At 40.4% G+C, this 19,245-nt stretch overlaps 1 protein-coding gene across 2 annotated transcripts in view; it reads right to left on the bottom strand.

The window, feature by feature from the left end:
• LOC114650719 (cystathionine beta-synthase-like protein) overlaps positions 1 to 17,618 on the bottom strand; it is a 54,375-nt gene extending 36,757 nt beyond the window's left edge. Inside the window, exons 1-3 of one of the 2 annotated variants that reach the window (XM_028800526.2) lie at positions 17,487 to 17,618; positions 955 to 1,169; positions 457 to 563 (exon numbers count right to left, since the gene is read on the bottom strand). In XM_028800526.2, the coding sequence (XP_028656359.1) occupies positions 457 to 563; positions 955 to 1,163 (316 nt within the window). In that variant the 5' untranslated portion in view covers positions 1,164 to 1,169; positions 17,487 to 17,618. Of the gene's footprint in view, positions 1 to 456; positions 564 to 954; positions 1,170 to 13,577; positions 13,632 to 17,486 lie in introns of those variants that run through there. The other variant, XM_051926753.1, reaches the window with a different exon arrangement.
• Between the last annotated feature and the right edge of the window lie 1,627 nt (positions 17,619 to 19,245).

The following is a 19,245-nucleotide window of genomic DNA, read 5'->3' as shown; positions in this document are numbered from 1 at the left end:
AATGTTATTGGACAAAGTATGTGGGGTAAGTAACATAGTATTATGAAAAGAAAAAATTATCAGGAACATTTTGCTGCATAGTATATGTGAGCATGTCAATAATGTAATCAGTAAATAAGGAAAACTACAGGAAACTAGAGTTAAACTATTTTCTAAAATAAGAAGACAGTTAAGGCTAACATCCAACAGAGAGGCTAACCCGGAGTGTACAAGAAATAACAAGTCAGGTCACACTTAACATGCTTGGTCTCCTGTCAGCAGGCTCAGCTAACCAGCAGGTCTAATAAATAACATGACTGGCACATACTGATGACATTATGTATTCAAGAGCCAGACCTTTAAAATCCCCACATAATCTCACGTCAGTTAACATTCTGAAAATGAACATCACCTGCATGTTGACGGCAAGACTCATCTAGAACTTTACACATTAAAAACTGATTTTAGTGTACTTACACATTTCACATTTCAGTTTATACACTTTGTTGATTTTATTAATTCTGACCATTGGAGTATCACCCACGTTATTTAATATGCTTGGCATGATACTGGGAACTTTGGGTCTAGGAGAAAGAAAAACAATTACAGATATAAATCATTCCAAAAGCACAATGTACAGTGGAAAGAAATCACTGTATCAAGTAAATTACAACAAACAGCATTTTTTTCTGACTTTAAACACAAGTGGGTGTTAATTCTGTGATAGGAAGATAACCTCTTATCTCAAAATGGCTTAAAATTAAGTTAATGAATTCATTTAAAATGTGATTGAAGTTTTAAGTAATTTCTAACATAATGTGAATTCTTAAGCTGCATGATCTTAAAAGGTTAATTCATTCATTTGTATCAGGGCCAGCAGAGTCCTTTTTATTCAAGTTATGTTACACTTACCTTTCTGAATTTGTTTAAACAATTAGAAAATATAGCAATCAAAAAGCTGAAAGTACAACTCACAGCTGCTGATGATGGTGTGGAGAGTCTTTCTGGGGCACACCCAGTCTCCAGGTACACTTGCTAGGTTTATCAGGGCGAATCCACTTTCTTTCTAAAGAGGTTTCTCCATTTTGATTTGGCACCTCTTTTGATTTGCTGAAATGCTTGGTAGTCTCTGGGCACTCAGTGCCAGGTTCATCAGCTTCAGTATTGGGAGGAACAGATGGCATCTTCACCTGGATAATTTTATAGAAGTATTTTTGTTATTTATCACTCAAATGTAGTGCTTTCATTGACTACTGTCACTTATCAATTTATTAAATGCATCCTGCCACAGCACATTTTATTTTAGTTGTATACTATAATAGGTTGTATAACTGGACATTGAGAAACAAGGTTATAACTGACTAGAGAAGCAGTTTAATTTTTGTATAGGTTAGTTATAAAAAGTGCACTTACCTGCAATGTAGGTGAGAAGGCTTTGGGAGCAAACATATGTGGCAGTGGTATTGAGGAATGCCACAGATGGAAACCTTGTTGGCAGTTTTTACGTGAGTGAGAAGGCCGGTCATTCAAATTAAAACATGAGTGCTGGCATGCCGACATCTCGGTGTTCTATCAATTTGTGCTACCTTGTCAAAATAAGCTACACATGCAAATATTTACACGTTCTGATGGAAACCGGGCAATCAACGAGCCCCAAATCCCCAACAAACACACAAAAATCCCCGGGTTCAAATAAAGGATAGTTTATTAACCATTTTTTTCCCTCACAAAGCCTCAAAGTAACACAAGCATAGGTTCTCCCTCTACAATACCTCTTTTTCTCACCACACTGCCCTCCTCCAGACGAATGTTGCTCCCTGTCTTCCCAGCTCCAACTCACCTGGATAAGGGAGTGTGATCCCTTTTATTGAGGACCCAGGAGTACTTCTGGGTCATACCGAAGTCCCATTTTAGGGTGCGCATCTCCCTGCAGTGCCCCCTTGCTGCACCCACAGACCCCAGCAGGGCTGTGTTGCCAGACTACACTTTCCAGAATGCCCCGCTGGCTCTCTACTGGGCACCGATATCCGGGGCCACTTTCATTTAGTGTACTGGGGGCGGGGGAGTAAAAAGTCCCCAGCGACATCTTCCACATCTGGTGGGCTGACTGTCCACCTTTTCTGGGTATAAACCGCTTCTCCACTCCAGCAGGGATGCCTGTCTGCCTGCTAGGAGCCTCCAGTCTGGGTATGGAACCATCCCCTCTTCTGGCTGGGATGCTCGTCCAGCCTGTGTGGCATTTACATTTAAAAGTGGAAACGTTGAAATGAACATAACATTTGGATTGAGGCACTGAATATGTTTTAATAATTTTAGTTGGGTCTGTTTTAATGAATTTTATTTATTTAAGAAATTTCTTTGACTTGTTTTGGAGTAAATGTATCCTGCACATGCTCAGAAGCACATTTCGATAGGTTGTGTAGCCAAGTGATTTACATATTTTTGTGCCTCCAATTTACACCACTGAATGCTCGGGTTCGTTACAGATGCCCAGAGTTTGAGTGTGTGCAGAGGTGCCACTGAATGGGGCTTCTCATATACTTTCATAAAAACCCCTTTTAATTTCACTTCTATGTACATAAAATGTATTACATGTGTACTGCTATTTCTATATTTCTACTGTTTGAAGGTAGTTTGAGGTGTGAGTGAGCCAGAGATAAGGACTGAACAGACAATCCAGCATATAACTACCAAAATCCACCTGCAGCTTTGGTTTACATTTTTTTTATTGCTTCTGAAACAAATGTGTCTAATATATTAGAAAAGGTTCCCTGGTAAGCATGGCACTGCCAGTTACTGCTATAAGTACATGACTGGCTCCGTTTCTCCACTACTTTACAGAAGACATCCACATAAACTAGAAAGTCCCTCTAAGGTCCAACATGCAGCATGAAGTGAATGCTATTCAAATATATTTACCTTAAGGATCCATTTGTCCAAAATCCATGCCAACTTAATCTAACTCATAATACTCAACATTTTTCTTTCCGAATAGATTCAGTGTACAAGTATATTATTTTAAACAGAAAGCTGAAAATAAAAGCCTTAATGTCCAGAGTGAGCTCTTCTGTGGCAGGCTTCAGAGTTACCAAATGCCTCTGGGCTGGATACAAGGCAACTACTAATAAAACTGCCTTCACCTGGCTTGTTCTATGTGTTTTAAAGTAATGGTTACCCCCACAATGTTTAGATCTCCATTTGTTAAGACAGACATTTAGACTACTTCCCTGGAGACAGGTCAGACATCTCTTCTCTAGATTTGCTTCGGTGCCATTTGGTTTTCAAAACAAGTATTCAAAAAGTGCTTGTTTAACACTCTAGGCGGCATCAAGGGAGGACTGCCTAGCCTCCAGGAATGAACATATAGTGCTAAAATGCTTTGTCATTCAAAAGAGGCCCACCAAATTTAACAAGCTAATTTATATAAAAAAAAAAAAAAAGGCAGAGTGTCACAGGAAATGAGCTGGACTCCATAGCAGAGGAGAAGACGACAGACCTGACGGCCATTACGAACAAAGCTGCACATCTTCTCTCTGCACACTAGCATTGAGTATGTTCAGCCAAAGAATGATACTGTATTACTCAGCAGAGCTCTGTCAAGACACTTGTACTCCTTTGTATCTAATGATGAATGAATGAGATATAGAATAGTGTGACGGTGTAGATGATGCAAATAGAAAGCAAACAATAAAGTGTGTGGCACAGTGTAAAGGTTTATTTGAAAATTTCTTTGTACACGCCGTTTAAGTGTAAAAGGTAATTCCAGCTCAGAACTTGTAAGGTCATTTAAGATGGTTATTGTTGTGATCAGAGTCAAGTTTGTCAGAGCTTAGAAAGAGTTGTGTCTTTACAGGAAGTAATGGAATGACTTGGGTATTTATGTTTTCCACATTAATATTTTTTGGACATAATATAGTGCGTTGTGTTAAAAGGGGCATTTGGTCTAATGAGATTGCTGTTCCAAATCTCTCTGTAACTAAGTCGTCGCAGATAAAGGCTTGAGGAATTGTAATAATATGTGGCTGAAGTCCATCTGTATTGGTGAGTGTACCATCTCTCAGTTGTAATAAGCAATTGTTATGATCTGGTTCTGGACATCGTATCTTTTTTACTAACTGTATCTTTTGAAAGCAATGCCAATTGTCTGCGTATTTTAAGGTGCACTGAACAATAGCTGAGCGCATGGCATGTGGAAGAATAGCTAAGCACTGTCTTAAATCTCCTCCTCATAAAAGTACCTTTCCTCCAAAGCGAATATTATTATTCATAAACGTTTATAGAAGTTTATGAATGGTGTTGAGTAAGTGACTTCATGCCATTGTACATTCATCAATAATTAACATTTTTTCAAGACGGATGTCACGTGCAGTGCCACCGTTAATGTTCATAGTGGATACCGATTTGTAGGATCTAATGCAGTTGATAAAGATTTCACTTTCAGGTACATCGTTAGTTAGAAGCTCCTGTAGATATTCAGTATATGAATGTAAAGAAGGCAGTCTAATTTGACCCTTTTGACAACAACGTGTACATGTATCACTTGTATTGCCAGTTGTTTCTTCAGGGAAGTGAACTGAATGACAGTGATTGCAAATGACATTCATTAATCCGAATGAATTTTCCTGGTGTATGTTTTGCTTGTGCCGTTTGAGAGGCGCGTTGTTGCATGTGTAGTATTTGGGACGTGTTGTTTTGGAGCTGTAATCGATTTGCCTGTGCTGTGTGAGAAGCCCGTTGTAGCCTTCCTTGCCGTTAACGTATGTCCGAGACGGGAGGTGTTTCGTTTTGAATCCGTGCCTGTTGCGATGCAGCACTTGATTGATAGATTGCGTCATGTGGATCTAGGATGTAGATTTGTGCATATTTGCGTTGTTGATTTGTTTCAGGGTGCACTGTTCCAATGCGATGCAGTATTTGTGCACATATGCGAAAGCAGTATGGGCCATTGCCTTTTGGTGGCCTGATATTTACTCCGGTAGATGCAAAAGCAAATGAACTATTGTAGGATCTAATGCAGTTCATAAAGTTTTTACTTTTAGGTACATCGTTAGTTAGAAGCTTTAGTTGAGCTTTGCATTTTTGGAGTCGAGACATTTTTTCTTTTAGAAATATGGATAAGTAATAAGGAGTATTGCACTTACTGTTAATATGGAGCCTTTTCTGCGGTTGAACGGTTAATCGTGCCTTATTGTAATGAGATCCACCTATGCTGCATAGCTGTCTATTTTGTTGTTTCTTTCGTGTTCGTGTGTTTGTTCCTGTTATCCTTTCCTTTTCGTTTTGTACCCGTGACCGTGTATTCATGACTTGTTTCTTTCTCAGCATGCGAAATATGGATAAGTAATAAGGAGGATCGCACTCACTGTTAATATGTTTCCTTTTCTGCAGTTGAACGGTTAATAGTGCTTTATTGTAAGGAGATCCACCTATGCGGACACCCATGCTGTCTAGTGTGAAGGTGTTGACGTTCACTTTAGAATATGTGGCTTTGGGTGTCACTTCTTATGGATGTGTGGGGGGGTGAGGATTGTTGTTGCGCGAGCGTCTTCTTTCTTTTTGTGTTCCTGTGTCTTGTTGAATCCCCCTCTTTGTGTGTGTCCCGTCCCTTGCTTGTAGGGTCTGTGGGGTGGTTTTGTGTTCTTTTTTTTTGTGTTCCATGGGCTTGTTGAATCCCCCTCTTGGTGTGTGTCCCGTCCGGTGCCTGAAGGGGGGGGGGGGCTCTTTTTTTTTTTTTTTTTTTTTTTTTTTGGGTCTAGTTTCGTGTGCAATGTGTTTCGTGCTTTGCCTGCGTTTGACTACTTTATGTGCCTTTTCCTTTTTTCGGTGCTCGTTGCGCTTCATTACTTTGACTCCTTTTTTCTCTTTTTTCTGTGCTCACTCCTTTTTTCGGTGGTCTTGTCCGCCTCTCGCGGCCCCTCATCCGCCTCTCGCGGCCTCTTTTGTCCCCCTCTCGCGGCTCCTCATCCGCCTCTCGCGGACTCTTTTTGCGCCTGCGCAGTACGTCTTTTTGCGGCTACGGCCCATGGCCGGATGTCCCTGCGTCCATCCGGTTTAGCATTCTCGGTTAGTAATATGGATAATATGGATTGCGGCTACGGCCCATGGCCGGATGTCCCTGCGTCCATCCGGTTTAGCATTCTCGGTTAGTAATATGGATACCGCTCTTAATGCCGCACTTTGAATGCTCTTTTTCTGCCAAGTTACACCTTTTTTTTTTTTTGCAGTTCTTGTGTGTGTGTGTTTGAGGGGATTGTTGCTGTTTATTGAAATACATCTATATTTCTTGAAATTCTGTAAAGCTAAATTTAACTTGGAACAAATAAAAGTACTACAGTATATATTTTATTATTCTTGTAACAGACAACTTTATCCAAAGTAACTTGAAAATAAACAAAACACACCACACACACACACACAAGGAAGAGTGACTGATATGCTGCAGTATATTGAACTCACTTTGCCAATGTGTGCACGCCATGTTTACAGTTCAAATAAAGTTACGGCTGTTATCCCAACAAAATGATAAACAGGACCCTGCTTTTGGGGAGCAGTTTAAACAGCCCATGTTATTTTGAAAATGGTTGAAGTTATCTTAAATGTATTAACCTTTTTCGATTTTAGGACAATAGGGACTGAAAGCCAGCCCAAGTAGATTATAAAGTATGCAAGGTGAGCCACTAATCCATTTTGCAAGCAAACAACCACACTCGTACATACCGAGTTATTTCGGTGCTGCCAATCAACCTAATATTTACCTCTTTAGGATATGGGCGGAAGCCAAAGTACAAGCCATAATAAACCTTTTTGGATACAGTAAGAACAGCAAACCTTCAGACAGACAGGCAGTCAGTCAGTCAGTGAATGATTGAGCCAAGCACAAAAGCCAGGTGTCAGCCCTAAATGCCAGCTAACACCATCATGTCCATTGATCTTCAACTCAAAAACATAAGGATGCCAAACCAAGGCACAAATGGCATATGTTGTGCTTCAGCAGTCTGCACAGTGCAGGGCTGCAATTCCACAGTTACATGAATGATGGGGAAAAGAAAGCTTTATCAGCATTTGCCAGCTAGGATTTTTATGAAACTGGCTAACAAAGGTTGGAGAGCACCACACAAAGGTAACATTCTTTAAAGCAGCATTTACTGTTTAGTCTTCATTTGATTTCTTTGAGAAGGGTCAGCCATATGCTAATCACCCCTAACCCAGATCCTCTTCTGTTTATGGGAAACAAACCACTTATATTTTGCCTAGGACCACTTTTGAGTAACAGTGCAGTAGTGTCCTTCACACATAAAATATTTGGCTTCCATTATTAAGTGGTGTATTATAAAGGACTATTAGAGTGCTGGGTGTTCCCTGCATGGAGTTTGCATGTTCTCCCCATGTCAGCATAACTTTTCTCCCACAGTCCAAAAACATGCAGGTGGCCTGGCAATGTGAAACTCCCCTCTGGTGTGTGAAGGTGTGTGTGTACACACAATGGCCTTGTGCCCAATGCCTGTAGGATAGGCTCCAGCTTTCTCCATGAAACTGCTTTGAATAAGCAGGTTTAGAAAATTAACTGATGGATAGATTATTGGTATGGATCATTTTAAGCCTCCCCAATTCAAGTTACAGTGGTGCATAGTCACTCACAAACTCTTCTCAAAGACTTTTTAGGTCAAATTCAGAGTGAGGATTTTGAATGGAGTTAATGATTTTGATTCTGTAATATTTAGTAACAGAGTTTGAATTCAGAAACTTACATCCAGAGTTAAATACCATTCTGTTATGCATCAGTTATGCCCAGTCTGCACAATTAAAAAAAAAAAAGATGGAGCCCTTACTTTCAATAAAGTTGTATAGCCATGTGTACCAAGCTCTGCAGACGAGCCACACCTATTCCTGTTCAAAGCAAATCACCTGCCATTAAAAAAAGGTCAAATATTAATGAACATGGCAGAGAGTAAACACAGTTGTGGGCCAACCTATTACAGCCAATCATTTTATATTTACAGATCAAGTCTAGCAAAAGAAGAACAAGTTGTCACACCAACAATGTAACACAACTATAACCAAGAATCTACCAGAGACCACAATAACCAAGCTACAGCCTCGAAGGGCAAAGTTGAGTAACCCTGCTCCTCCATACAATGCAATGTGTTAATACTTCCATCTACACTTTATAAACATTACATTTTATCTTAATCATGCAGGTAAGACTTTTCAAAGCGTGTCAACTTCCATTTTGCAAAGGCATACTTTTGAGCATTTGATCAGAGGCCTCATTTTTGCTGGACATAGTCTGGACTCTGACAAAGTTACATCTATCCATACATTTTCCAAAATGCACTTTTACCAGTGAAGTGTCACCATGTCTGCAATCAGCATCTCTTACCAGTTTAGACAAGTGTCAGAGAAAGACAGTAAGTGATGCTGTACAGATTTTAAATTAATGGAAGTCATTAGTGATCTGTCCAAGTCAATAGAAATAATCTTGCATATTACTTTCTAGGCTCCTGGTTTATGCAGCACTTACATCACAAGTTTAATTCAGCTCAGTTTCGCTCATCAGCAAGTTACCACAATTGCCTTCTGACACATAAAATCAGCAGAGTAAACAGAAACTGTAGATTTTCATACTTGTTTATATTTTAGTGAGAAGAATATAAAAGTTTTCAAGCATTAAATTTTATATGCAAATCAGAAGTGTTATAAAAACATTTGCAAATAAAACTGTGCGTCATCTGCAGCACCTGTATATGCTCACATGACTGCTGGATATGGCAGACTACAGCACATACACCAAGTGTGTTAACCTACAGTTCCTTTTGCACTTAGGATAGTTTTACTCTATTGACATGTTACTAGTTGCCACAGCAGTCCTATCTAAAGACGGTACAATCACTGCTCATGCTTTCCGTTACTAAGAGAACAAACTGGGGAATTGTATTCCATGAAGCCTTCTTATGAAGCTGACTTAGCACAGTAAACCTCGCTTAACCAGCAATTCACAATTACCTACACACTCATGCGATTCAAGCAGCTGTAACAAAGCTCAAAAAGAACAGAGGAGCTGGCAAAATGTACAGGTTGAGTACCTGTGACTAAAGCGTGAAACAGATTCAATGCATGGTGTACTATGTGACAGTCTGGAAAAGTTTTAGAGTTTAATTTTCATAAAATAGATGAACATGTACCAGAGAAAGTCGTGGTCTGTAGCAGACCAACACCTACAGTAAGTAAATCATGGTTCTGAAATTGTGCATTGCATAATTACGTATTAAAGGCATTATTCACATTAAAAAATGTGAAAGTATTTGTTTATAAATGCAATATTTGAAAAGCTAAGTATTCAGTAACAATATGAAGCACATCTAACAGCAATTGAAAATTATACACAACATCTTTTAGAATTACTAGAATATACATTTATATGCAAACATACTGTGCATTTAGCAACCAAAGGAAGCTACAGCTTGTGCTCCAGTGTAACTCCTGCTAAAGGAGTCTGCCCTCATCAAAATGTCTGACTGTACAATACAACTGAACATTGATGTCAATGTCCTTCAAAAGGCCTGACCTGTGCACTGATGCTATAAATTATTTGTATTTTACATATTGTGGTGTGGTCTATTGTGTCTATGACATTTGGGAAGCTTAAATAACATCTTAAAGATGTTATTTACATCTTGTGCCACTGACGCAGCTTTGAATAAATGCATTTTACAGAGATTCACTTACCACAAAAAAGTCAAATTCTTGGTAACGGTTTGCACACTGGTCAGGATTCTGCTGCAGGGAGACGACTTTGCATTGCAATTTGTGCCTTCATCTAATTGCATAGAAAGTTTTTTGTTTTTGCAATCATATAGCAATTAGACAATCTGACCGCAAACATTTGCTTTTCAAGGAATAGACATGACAAACGATCCTACAGAGTTAGATAGATAGAACTTTATTTGGAACTTTGGCTTTTTACAGAAGCTCTTTAAATAAATAAATACATAAATAAATAAATAGGCAAGTACTGTAAGTAAAAAAATAAATATACATACAGTAGACCCCCGTGAAGTCGTGGTTCAGAGTTTGCGGCCTCAGTCATTTGCGGATTTTTCCTTAGAACCTATCTAATAATTATTAGCGGAAATCGCAAATATCCTCCACAATTTTTATGTTTTTTTTCATGGAAATACTGTACTGTAAAGAGAACAGGAAGCAACTGTAGAAGAAATGTGGCTTGGGATGGTGAAAGTAGCCAACAGAATTTGAAACTGCGACTCCCAGCATTGGTCTTCTGCTGAGGGTGCTGGGGCTATTGGGATCAAAGGATGTCCGTGCGGCTTTTACAAAGGGGGCCGGGTGACCAAAAGCAAAAAAAAAAAAGTTTTTGTAATTTGTGTTTCGAGTTCCTGTTTCTCTGCCTGCCTTCTGTTGGGTTACCTGTACTTATTCGTTTTGTCCTGGATCGTTTCGTGTTTAGCATCTGCATTGTCTGCCGTCTGCCTGTGTACATGGGGACTGTAAGTGGATTCATGGCCATCCTGCAAAGAAAGAAGCGCTCCTGAACCCGTCCTCCTGTCTTCACCATTTCAGGAACTAGCGGTAGGACTATCTTTACATTCCCATTCAATGTGTGGATCTCTGGACTCTTTTCATCATTACATTTCATCTGTTGCCGTTTTTAATGATTTACTGTGTTTTGTTGGTGCTTTGTTGCATTTAATGTGTAATCGCTGTAAGGGGAACAGGGGTGGTATCATATTCATTTATTTAATTTGTTTTCATTACATTCTTTATTTGCTGTTTGATTACCAGATTGCTTTGTTTTTGTCTCTGTGAGTGCGTCCCTGGAATCTCCACCATAAAAATAAATAAACCGCTGTCTTCTCGGGCTTACTTGTGGCTGCTCTGTTGTGTGATATGCTTCTCACACAATGCTACGTTTACGTTACGCTCCCCTATCATGTTTATCTATTCTTTAAATCGATAACTAACTGCATACTGAGCTCGTTTTACTTCTGAAAGAGACATGTTTGTTTGAAGTGTTTGAATAAAGTTCCTGTCTCTACAATCTCCTGTATTTCTGTGCAATTCTGTGACCCAAGCATGACACCCTGCAGCCTCACTGTCCCTGGGATTGAGGATTGTGTTTACCTCTGTGCGCTTGCGTGCAGCCAGTTCACGCGCAATTGGCTCGGTGATTTCATCCATGGCGTCAGTTACACCTTGTATCTATCTATCTATCTATCTATCTACATATTGTTCCAGTAGTTTTTTTTAGTTTTTTTTAAATAGTTTTTATAGTTCATTAGCAGTATGTAAAATGATTAGTGCTGCAGTAATTGTGATGTTCTTTGCATGGAAAAAAATGTGTTCTATTAAAATTTCACTTTTTCCTTTGTGAATTGTGATGTTTACTTAAAGTGTAGCAAAAAAGTATTTGGCGTCCAGGGGTACATTAACCCCCAAGTATGTGGCAGTTTAAGGGTTAAAGCCCCAAGATGCTGTCGAAACGCCTGGCACCTTCTAAGGATTCTGGCAATGAAAATGTGCTTGCATGAATTACAGTACATATAGCGATAACATCGGTATTTTACATTCTAGCACTGTGGGAGATGTAGCAGTACAGTATACAGGTTTACCGTTACATTCCTTTTTTCAGGTAATGTATTAAGCCAAGGTTGAAATTAAATTAGTGTTTTGGGGGCATATTTAGGGTTTAAACCAGTAACAAAAAGGGGGGCACGAAGATGTGAAAAAAAAGAAAACAAGAATCAAAAATATGAAAAATACACCTATTGAAACCAAAACAAATTACCTTAAACTACATTCTGATACTAGAAAAATAAATATAGTTAGATAAATGTCGATAAAAGTTAAGTAGGTATAATAAAATATGCATCTATGATATATCATTAATTAAAAAAGAACAAATTGGTATTAGTGGGCTCCTTTCAAAAAAACGTTAGGGGGCGCGATTAAAACTGTTATGAAAGCTCGGGTTGCAAATACTTAAAAGGTTGAGAAACGCTGGTTTAAACTATAAAAATAGGCATTTTTATAACCACATCCAAAATTCGCCGTTTTTCACAATTCGTGGGTGCTCTAGGAACGTAACCCCCGCGAATTTTCGGGGTGTACTGTATTCCAAAAGTAAAAAAGCTGCAGTGTAATTGAGGATTAAAAATGACTAAAACCTGTAAGTGTACATATACTTTAATTTAAGCAGGATTTAACTGACAATATCAATTAACTGAATCAATGAGTGAGAATATATTTTGTGGTGGATGGCCAGTACCCTTACCCAGCTGGGATTCCTGTGTACTGAAAGGACTAGGGAGAAGAGCATGCATAGGGCATTAATCTCCCCAAGAATGCTAGATGGCAGCCCCCATTGGGGGCTGCAGTCCCACGGGTTCCCTCAGGGCTTCATGGGAGATGGAGTCCTGCTACTCAACCCTGTTGGGTCCCATAGGTGTCACCATGGGGTGTTGCAGGGACTAGGGATCCCTACTTTGTCAAGCTCCTGCCTCACCCCAAAGTGCTTCCAGGCCACCAGAAGTACACCTGGGTGTCACATAAAACAAGCTCGCTGCTGCAATTCCAAGAGCCAGAGTCAGGAGGAATATGACGAAGCTTTCTATAGTGTAGAGAGAGAGAGAGAGAGAAGGAAAGGAAGAAAAAGCTTTGCTACAGAATTTCGTGCTTGTTGTACCATGAAGGATGGTGGGAAACAATTAAGGAAGTGTTTCCCACAAAACAAAACCCTGTGTGCTGTGTAAAATCCTGTGCCTGTTTTGCATCTGGTTAGGGCAGCTGGAATGCCCCCTTCAGGCCACAATTTGATCGACAAATATTAAAAAATACTTTTTTTTTTTTTTAATACGGTACCCTGAGCAACAATGCAACACTGAGAAATTAATTTATGTATTTATTTCAAGTAGGACTGACTACTGCAATTTGGTTTTAACTGGCTGATCAAATTGTTCTTTATAGAGCTTTAGTGAATTCAAAATGCTGCTGCAAGAATTATTACAAGAAAATATGAATACATAACTCCAGTTCTTAAGTCCCCAAAGCTGTGGAATGGTGTGCTTACTATAAGAGGTGCCCCTTCAGTCTCAGCCTATAAATCCAGGCAGAAGACTCAAAACTTCAGTTTAGCATACCCTGACTAGAGCTGCTGATTAGCTGTGCATACTGCATCTCGGTACTCACATTTGGCACTTGGTGGCACTACTCTACTGCCAAGTTGCTTGCCTGATTATGGAAAAAGGTCATCTCTGATAAAGGAGGAATTGGGTAAAACTGTCACTTCATCTGATTAGCAGACTCGGCACTAACTCAGCTATGGAACGGCCAGTAGTGGGGAGGCAACTTGTTGGCCAAGGTCTTCAGGACTCTGGACAAATCTGTATCCTCATATGTGATAGTTTATTGTATTTAGTGAAGGATATAATCTATTCTTGCATTTTGCCTTGTAGTTTGTACTGTTGTACTCCTGAGGTTGCAATGACAGACTGGCCATCTAGCTCTAGCTCATCTATTACTTGTGTTCTGTTTTGTGTATTATATTGACCCCATTTTTCAACACATTGCATGCCCACACCTACCTGGAAAAGGAGTCTCTCCACTGCGTGGGATTTACGCATTCTCCTAATGTCCAAATGGTTTTCTCCACTTTCTGGCTACATCCCAAAGACATGCAGATTAGGATAAATATGGCTGAAATGGCCTGAGACAAGTTAATGCACACTCTCATCCATTGTAGGGTCAGTTCCTGGCATGTTTCCAATACTAAATATTAAAAGTAGAAACAAAATGTAATCTACTAACTTTGCATTACTGTGCAGCATTCTGGCTAGTTTTACCAGTTTATATTAAATTCTGCATAACATAAATCACTAGAAATCTGCAAATGGCTTTACCCAAAGGCTATGTGGTTTGATAAACATGAATAAATTGAGTTATATGGCCCCCATCTTTTTCGTAGATACTGGTGAAGGTCAGTGTTCAGTTTCTTCCAACACTGTAATATTGGGTTAAGCCACTCAAAGTAACAAGAGCACACAGCACTGACTCTGCATGCTTAAACCAACAAAAAGAATTCTGGACACGGTTAATATACACATGAAGATGTCGTCAGCTAGTTTTCAAAATGCTTTCACGGTATCTGGCATCTAATGGCTATTGGACTAACTGTACCTGAAAGCTATGTATAAAATGAAGGTATACATTGGTTAAAATTTGCATTGTCAGTCATGCGATTTCTGCTCTGCACTGCTGCTTGGGTCAACACACAAAGTGGGTGAACAACCGAAGCGTAGCCTCTTTCAGGATCCGATTGCACTTTAGAATCTAGGTTGGCAAGTCAATGTGAAAGAAGCTGTAAAGCACATCTTGCAAAATGCTGTGAAGAGGCTGCCTGGGCAAGAGCAACACCAGGAGGGCACAGGGCAGAGTGTCACACTGGCAGCCTGGGTGGAAGCTTGAAATGGTCATACAGATAACTATGCCAGTTCCTGCCAACACTTTCCTTTACCAAAGATACTGTAGACAGCAGCACATGACCCCAAGATGGGACCAGATTATTTACCGAATTCAGGAAGGCCTTACACGAGGGCAGCACTCTCCTACCCAGCTGGTTAGGAACAGAAGACCACAGGGAATGGGCACAAGAAAGGATGTCCAAGAGATCAGGGCTACTGAAAGCACAAAGGTGCAGGGACACCAGCTTACCATTCAAAAAAAAACAAAAAGGGGCAGGCAGTAACCCTGGAAGCGATTTTGGTGCCGCGCTAAAAGGGACTACAGTATGGGGCTTAAAGCCACTTGAAAGGGAAAAGTTGCTTGCAAATGTTTCAGAATACAATTCAGGTAGATCTGCATATTTCTCATTGACATGTCAGAGAAGCTGCTACTTGTCTAATGTGTATCGGAATTTGAGTGCTGATCTTTCCCTTTAGGTTATAGTCAGCATATTAAGACCCACTAGTACTTTTTCTTCAAACTTGATAAAATATGGAGGATACAATAATGCAGTGACAGATTGCCTAAATGTGTGAAGTATGCTTGTTCTCCCCATGCCCTCTTGGGCTATCTCCATTTTCAAATTTGTTCATGTTGAGATTCCTGGTGAACTCTAAATTAACGCAGTGAGACTTAACAAGCATGGGCATGAACGCGCCCAGCAGGGGACCAGCATTCCACCCAAAGTAGGCTCCTAAAAACTCCATTAAAGATGATTAGACAAACAACCTCTCACTTTCCACTTTAACACCTAACAGATTATCCAACAACTGGCCATAACTTCAACAACTACTTCATCAGCTCCCAACATGCAACAGCAGGACTCCATATGGTCTTGGCAGAACTCCACCGTACCTCACATTTTTTACTCAGTGAACTTTTTTTTTTTTTTTATTGGTAGACTTATAAATTGAAGTTTAGTATATGATACCGACATTGAGTGCAGATGGTCATTTATTACATCTTCCCTCCACTGCAGCGTTCAATACCATCTTGTGATACAAAACCAAAGGTGACCATTGCAATACGGAGTAACAAATTCTCAGAAAAATATAGGCACAAAAGCATTATATGTCACCATTAAGAAATTTAAAGATTTATTTCAAATAAGAGTGACTTGTAAAATTCTACACAAATAACCACAAAACTTCTAATAGAACATTTTAGGGTGAATAGAAAACTGTGGGCACAACCTTAAGAAATCATTTGTCATGAATCGAAATTCATGTGCACTACACATCAACTGCATAAGGAAAAAAAAAAAAAAAGACAAAAACCTGCATAAGCATTACATAATGCACATTTAGAATAATGATGAGGGATCAGAGCGTATTTCAATAAGATGGACTATTCAATGTCTTAACAGTTTAAGTTTTTATTGTAGTGCAATCTTTAAAAATCAACATAAAATGTGGGTGATTCTACTTAAGTTTTCAGAGGCAAAAACAGGCAACTTCAAACAGAGGCCTCAGTAATTCAGTATAAACATTTTTGTGTAAGAATTTTTCAAGAACACACTAAATAAACTGTCAGTCTACGAGATTGTTATTCTCACCTCAGATCATAGCTCAAATATTATGGCTAAAACAGCAAGATAATCTCTTCAATTTGCCAGCTAGAGGTTACTGTGGTTTAATATAGTGCTCAGCTTGACAATCTGGCTAACGCCTGTGCTCCAGTTTTAAAGGTGAGCAGCGGGCATTGTCGGAGGGCCAAAGCAAGACACACTAAAGGAGCCCAACGGACATGGGTGAAAATTGGTGCCTGGTCTGTTCAGCACAGCTCCTCAATAGGACAACTATTCAGACGCGCCAATCAACGTAATCGAGATTTGTGATACAAAAACCCATACAGACAAACGCCACACCCACCAGGTTAGAAAAGCAGCACCGACCACGGACACTCCTCATTGTATCCAAAAGAAATAATTCAAAGAAAAGGGTATCCCCGAGGACATGCAGGCTTCTGGTACGCAATAGTCCAGCTATGAACTTATTTAATAGAAGGGATATGAACCCAAATCCTGCCGTCAAGACGACCCATTTCTCAGACCTGGGTCGGTGATCAGATCAGTCACATCTGTCAACTGCCTATACAACATCTGATTTTCTAAAAGCTGCGCGTTATTAAATTATGCACCTTTCCTATTTAAGACCTGTAAACTTAGATAAACAGTGAATATACACTGCACGTCGGCTGAATTCCATGGTTAATGGATATCAGATTTACTGGTATGCATTAACCCTTAAAAAGAAGCGAACTCTGTCAGAAAAAAGTTTGCTATCCGATCCCGCAACCCCACCCCCAACTCTTGGACATGATCACACCTCCAGTGACGTTTCTAAATACAAGTGTAGAGTTTGCTTAAGTACGCAGCAATTCGAGAACAGGAATCGGAAATAACCGGACACATCTGAAAAGAGCATTTTAAAATAAATGTTCAGAGTAAACAAAACTATAACCAGAATCACGTTTACATCATGAGTTCCAACAACAGCCACCACGATTCAAATGCAATTTCCAAATCATATTTACAACTGCTAGGCTTCCAGGGGTGACGAGATTTTGGGTTCTGAAAGCCTGCGAGTTTAATTTTTGTGTGTTCATCCCCGCGGGCAGAGAAAAGAGCACAGCACGCCGTTTAGAAAGGTGTGCCTCACGAACATATTAAATCACCCGGACATGTCTGATGAAAACTGAATAATTTTGCGTATGGAAGATGTCAGTTTTTTTGTTCTGTGCAAGATGCTTGCAGCATAACGGCGACTCTTATGTCAAATGCGCTTGTTTAGTCGAGTTTTATCTGTGGTTCCATCACACGTTAAGATATCCGAACACATGTAAGGTAAGCACGCTAGCAGAAAAGAAAAAAAAACAAAGACAGTATGACATTGCAGTAACCCGCCCACTCCCTAGAACGAAATGCCGCGTACAGATTGTGCCTAAAAATAAAAATGGAAAGAGAAGCTGTATATTTCTTTACCACTACTTACCAGATTGTCGCAAGACCACGATACAATCAAACTATAAGCACCTTAAAAAGTTTGAACCACACGCAGCTACTGATGCAACAGTATTTATTCTGGTACAGAGGAGGCGGAACCAATAGCTACGCAGAGAACATTCTTTGTTTCAAGTGTTGATTGGCTACGTCGTGGGCGGAGGCTTGGTCGTCTCCTCCAATCACGGAAGGGTTACGGACGCTTTAGTTTTTGTTCACGTTGTCATAAGTTAAATCTCAGTCGTCCTAGTTTTGGCACCTGAGGCAGTCCACAGAAAATAGGGAAAAGAAAGAACTGCGTTTGCGTATTGCTCAATCGTTTGTGTTCCCCATTTCTGCTGGCCTGGCTGAGTGAGTGCCTCGAGGTGCGTTACAATACATGCGATGAAGCCGCCTTTTCTGGCATAGGTACTTTGGGCGAAAGAGCAACAGTCGCATGGTGGAAGCAAACCCGGTACTTGACGCCTTGCACCCTTCAGCCTGGTTTACGTTTAAAATCAGCGCGTAGACCGTTACCAAAATATATTTATACTTATTGCGGCCGGTTCGTTTGGCGAGTTGATATTCTCCTAGTCATTAAGTGACAGTTTTTGGTCACTGACGCATAGCTAATATTGTCACAGGAGAGGATGTAAGACTCAGCTGATAGAAGAAGAGATGTGCCTGCTATTACTGACGTTAAATGGAAGAAAAGGAAAAGATGGCGCGTCAATCCCGCTGACCAAAAGCGGCGAAGGAAGGGCGAGTATTAGATTGTAACGCTGTGCGGTGTCTGTCAGCACTGACCCAATGGATTTCATATCATTTTCTGTTCATTTTGTAGATTGCTGTCCTTAAAAGAACTACTAGTTTTAAGCCACATAAAGATTGAAAGAATGTGCGACTGTGCAGAGTTGCCGTTTTACAGGCGCACCTGGTATTGATGATGACGTCAGCTCTATTAGTGATTCATCCCTGACTGATGTAACTTGTCCAGCGCTGTCGCATAGCTCTCCCTTCAAAGTCGCTGGCCCCAGCGATCTCTTCCAACCCCTTCCAATGGCGCGCAAAGTTGTTAAGACAGTAGGGTGGTCTTCTCTCCCGCTTCTGTCGTGCAGCCGGTGTTGAAGCGCTGTGTTGTCAGATGGCGCAGCAGGGATATTGCGTGCTGCACTGGCGAATGGCACAGCCAGGATGTTACGTGCTGTGCTGTCATTCGGGTAGTCTGTGGATTCAATTCACCCTTGTGAAGTCAAGAGGCCAACCGGTTGCGGTGCACCCCCAACTGGCAGGCTGTCTGCTTTTACCCAGTACACTACTTACGACAACCGGGCTAGGATTGTACATGGGCTGTGTCAGCGGTTGGCCAGTTTAGAGCAGAGACCTCATTTTTGCCAGGGGTTGTACAGCCAGACCAGGTCACTAGGGAGCAGTGGGCTCCCTTGGCATCAACTGTCATATGCCCTTTTCTGGCCATTACTAGCATCCTACTGATGGTTCTGAGCTAGCAAATGGGCAATCTCCAGACTATCCTCCAAGTCCTGCACATACTGAGGCCCTGAAGTAGTGTTGATATCAGGTTCAGGGGGCATACCAAAGGCAAGTATTACAGGGGTTTGCAGCTCCCCCCAAATATTAGCATGACAGGTGTAAATCCAGTGCACCCCTGGACAACAGAATGATAATCCCACAGCACAAAAGGAAGATGTTGAACCCAGTCTCTCTGATGTTCTGCTGTTAAAACAGAGCGTTGTGTGCCCAGGGTTTGATTA

This window comes from Erpetoichthys calabaricus, chromosome 4 (genome assembly GCF_900747795.2).
Source record: "Erpetoichthys calabaricus chromosome 4, fErpCal1.3, whole genome shotgun sequence".
Lineage (NCBI taxonomy): Eukaryota > Metazoa > Chordata > Cladistia > Polypteriformes > Polypteridae > Erpetoichthys > Erpetoichthys calabaricus.
The sequence above is the reverse complement of the archived record's forward strand: the minus strand, read 5'-3'. Positions and strand labels throughout refer to the sequence as shown.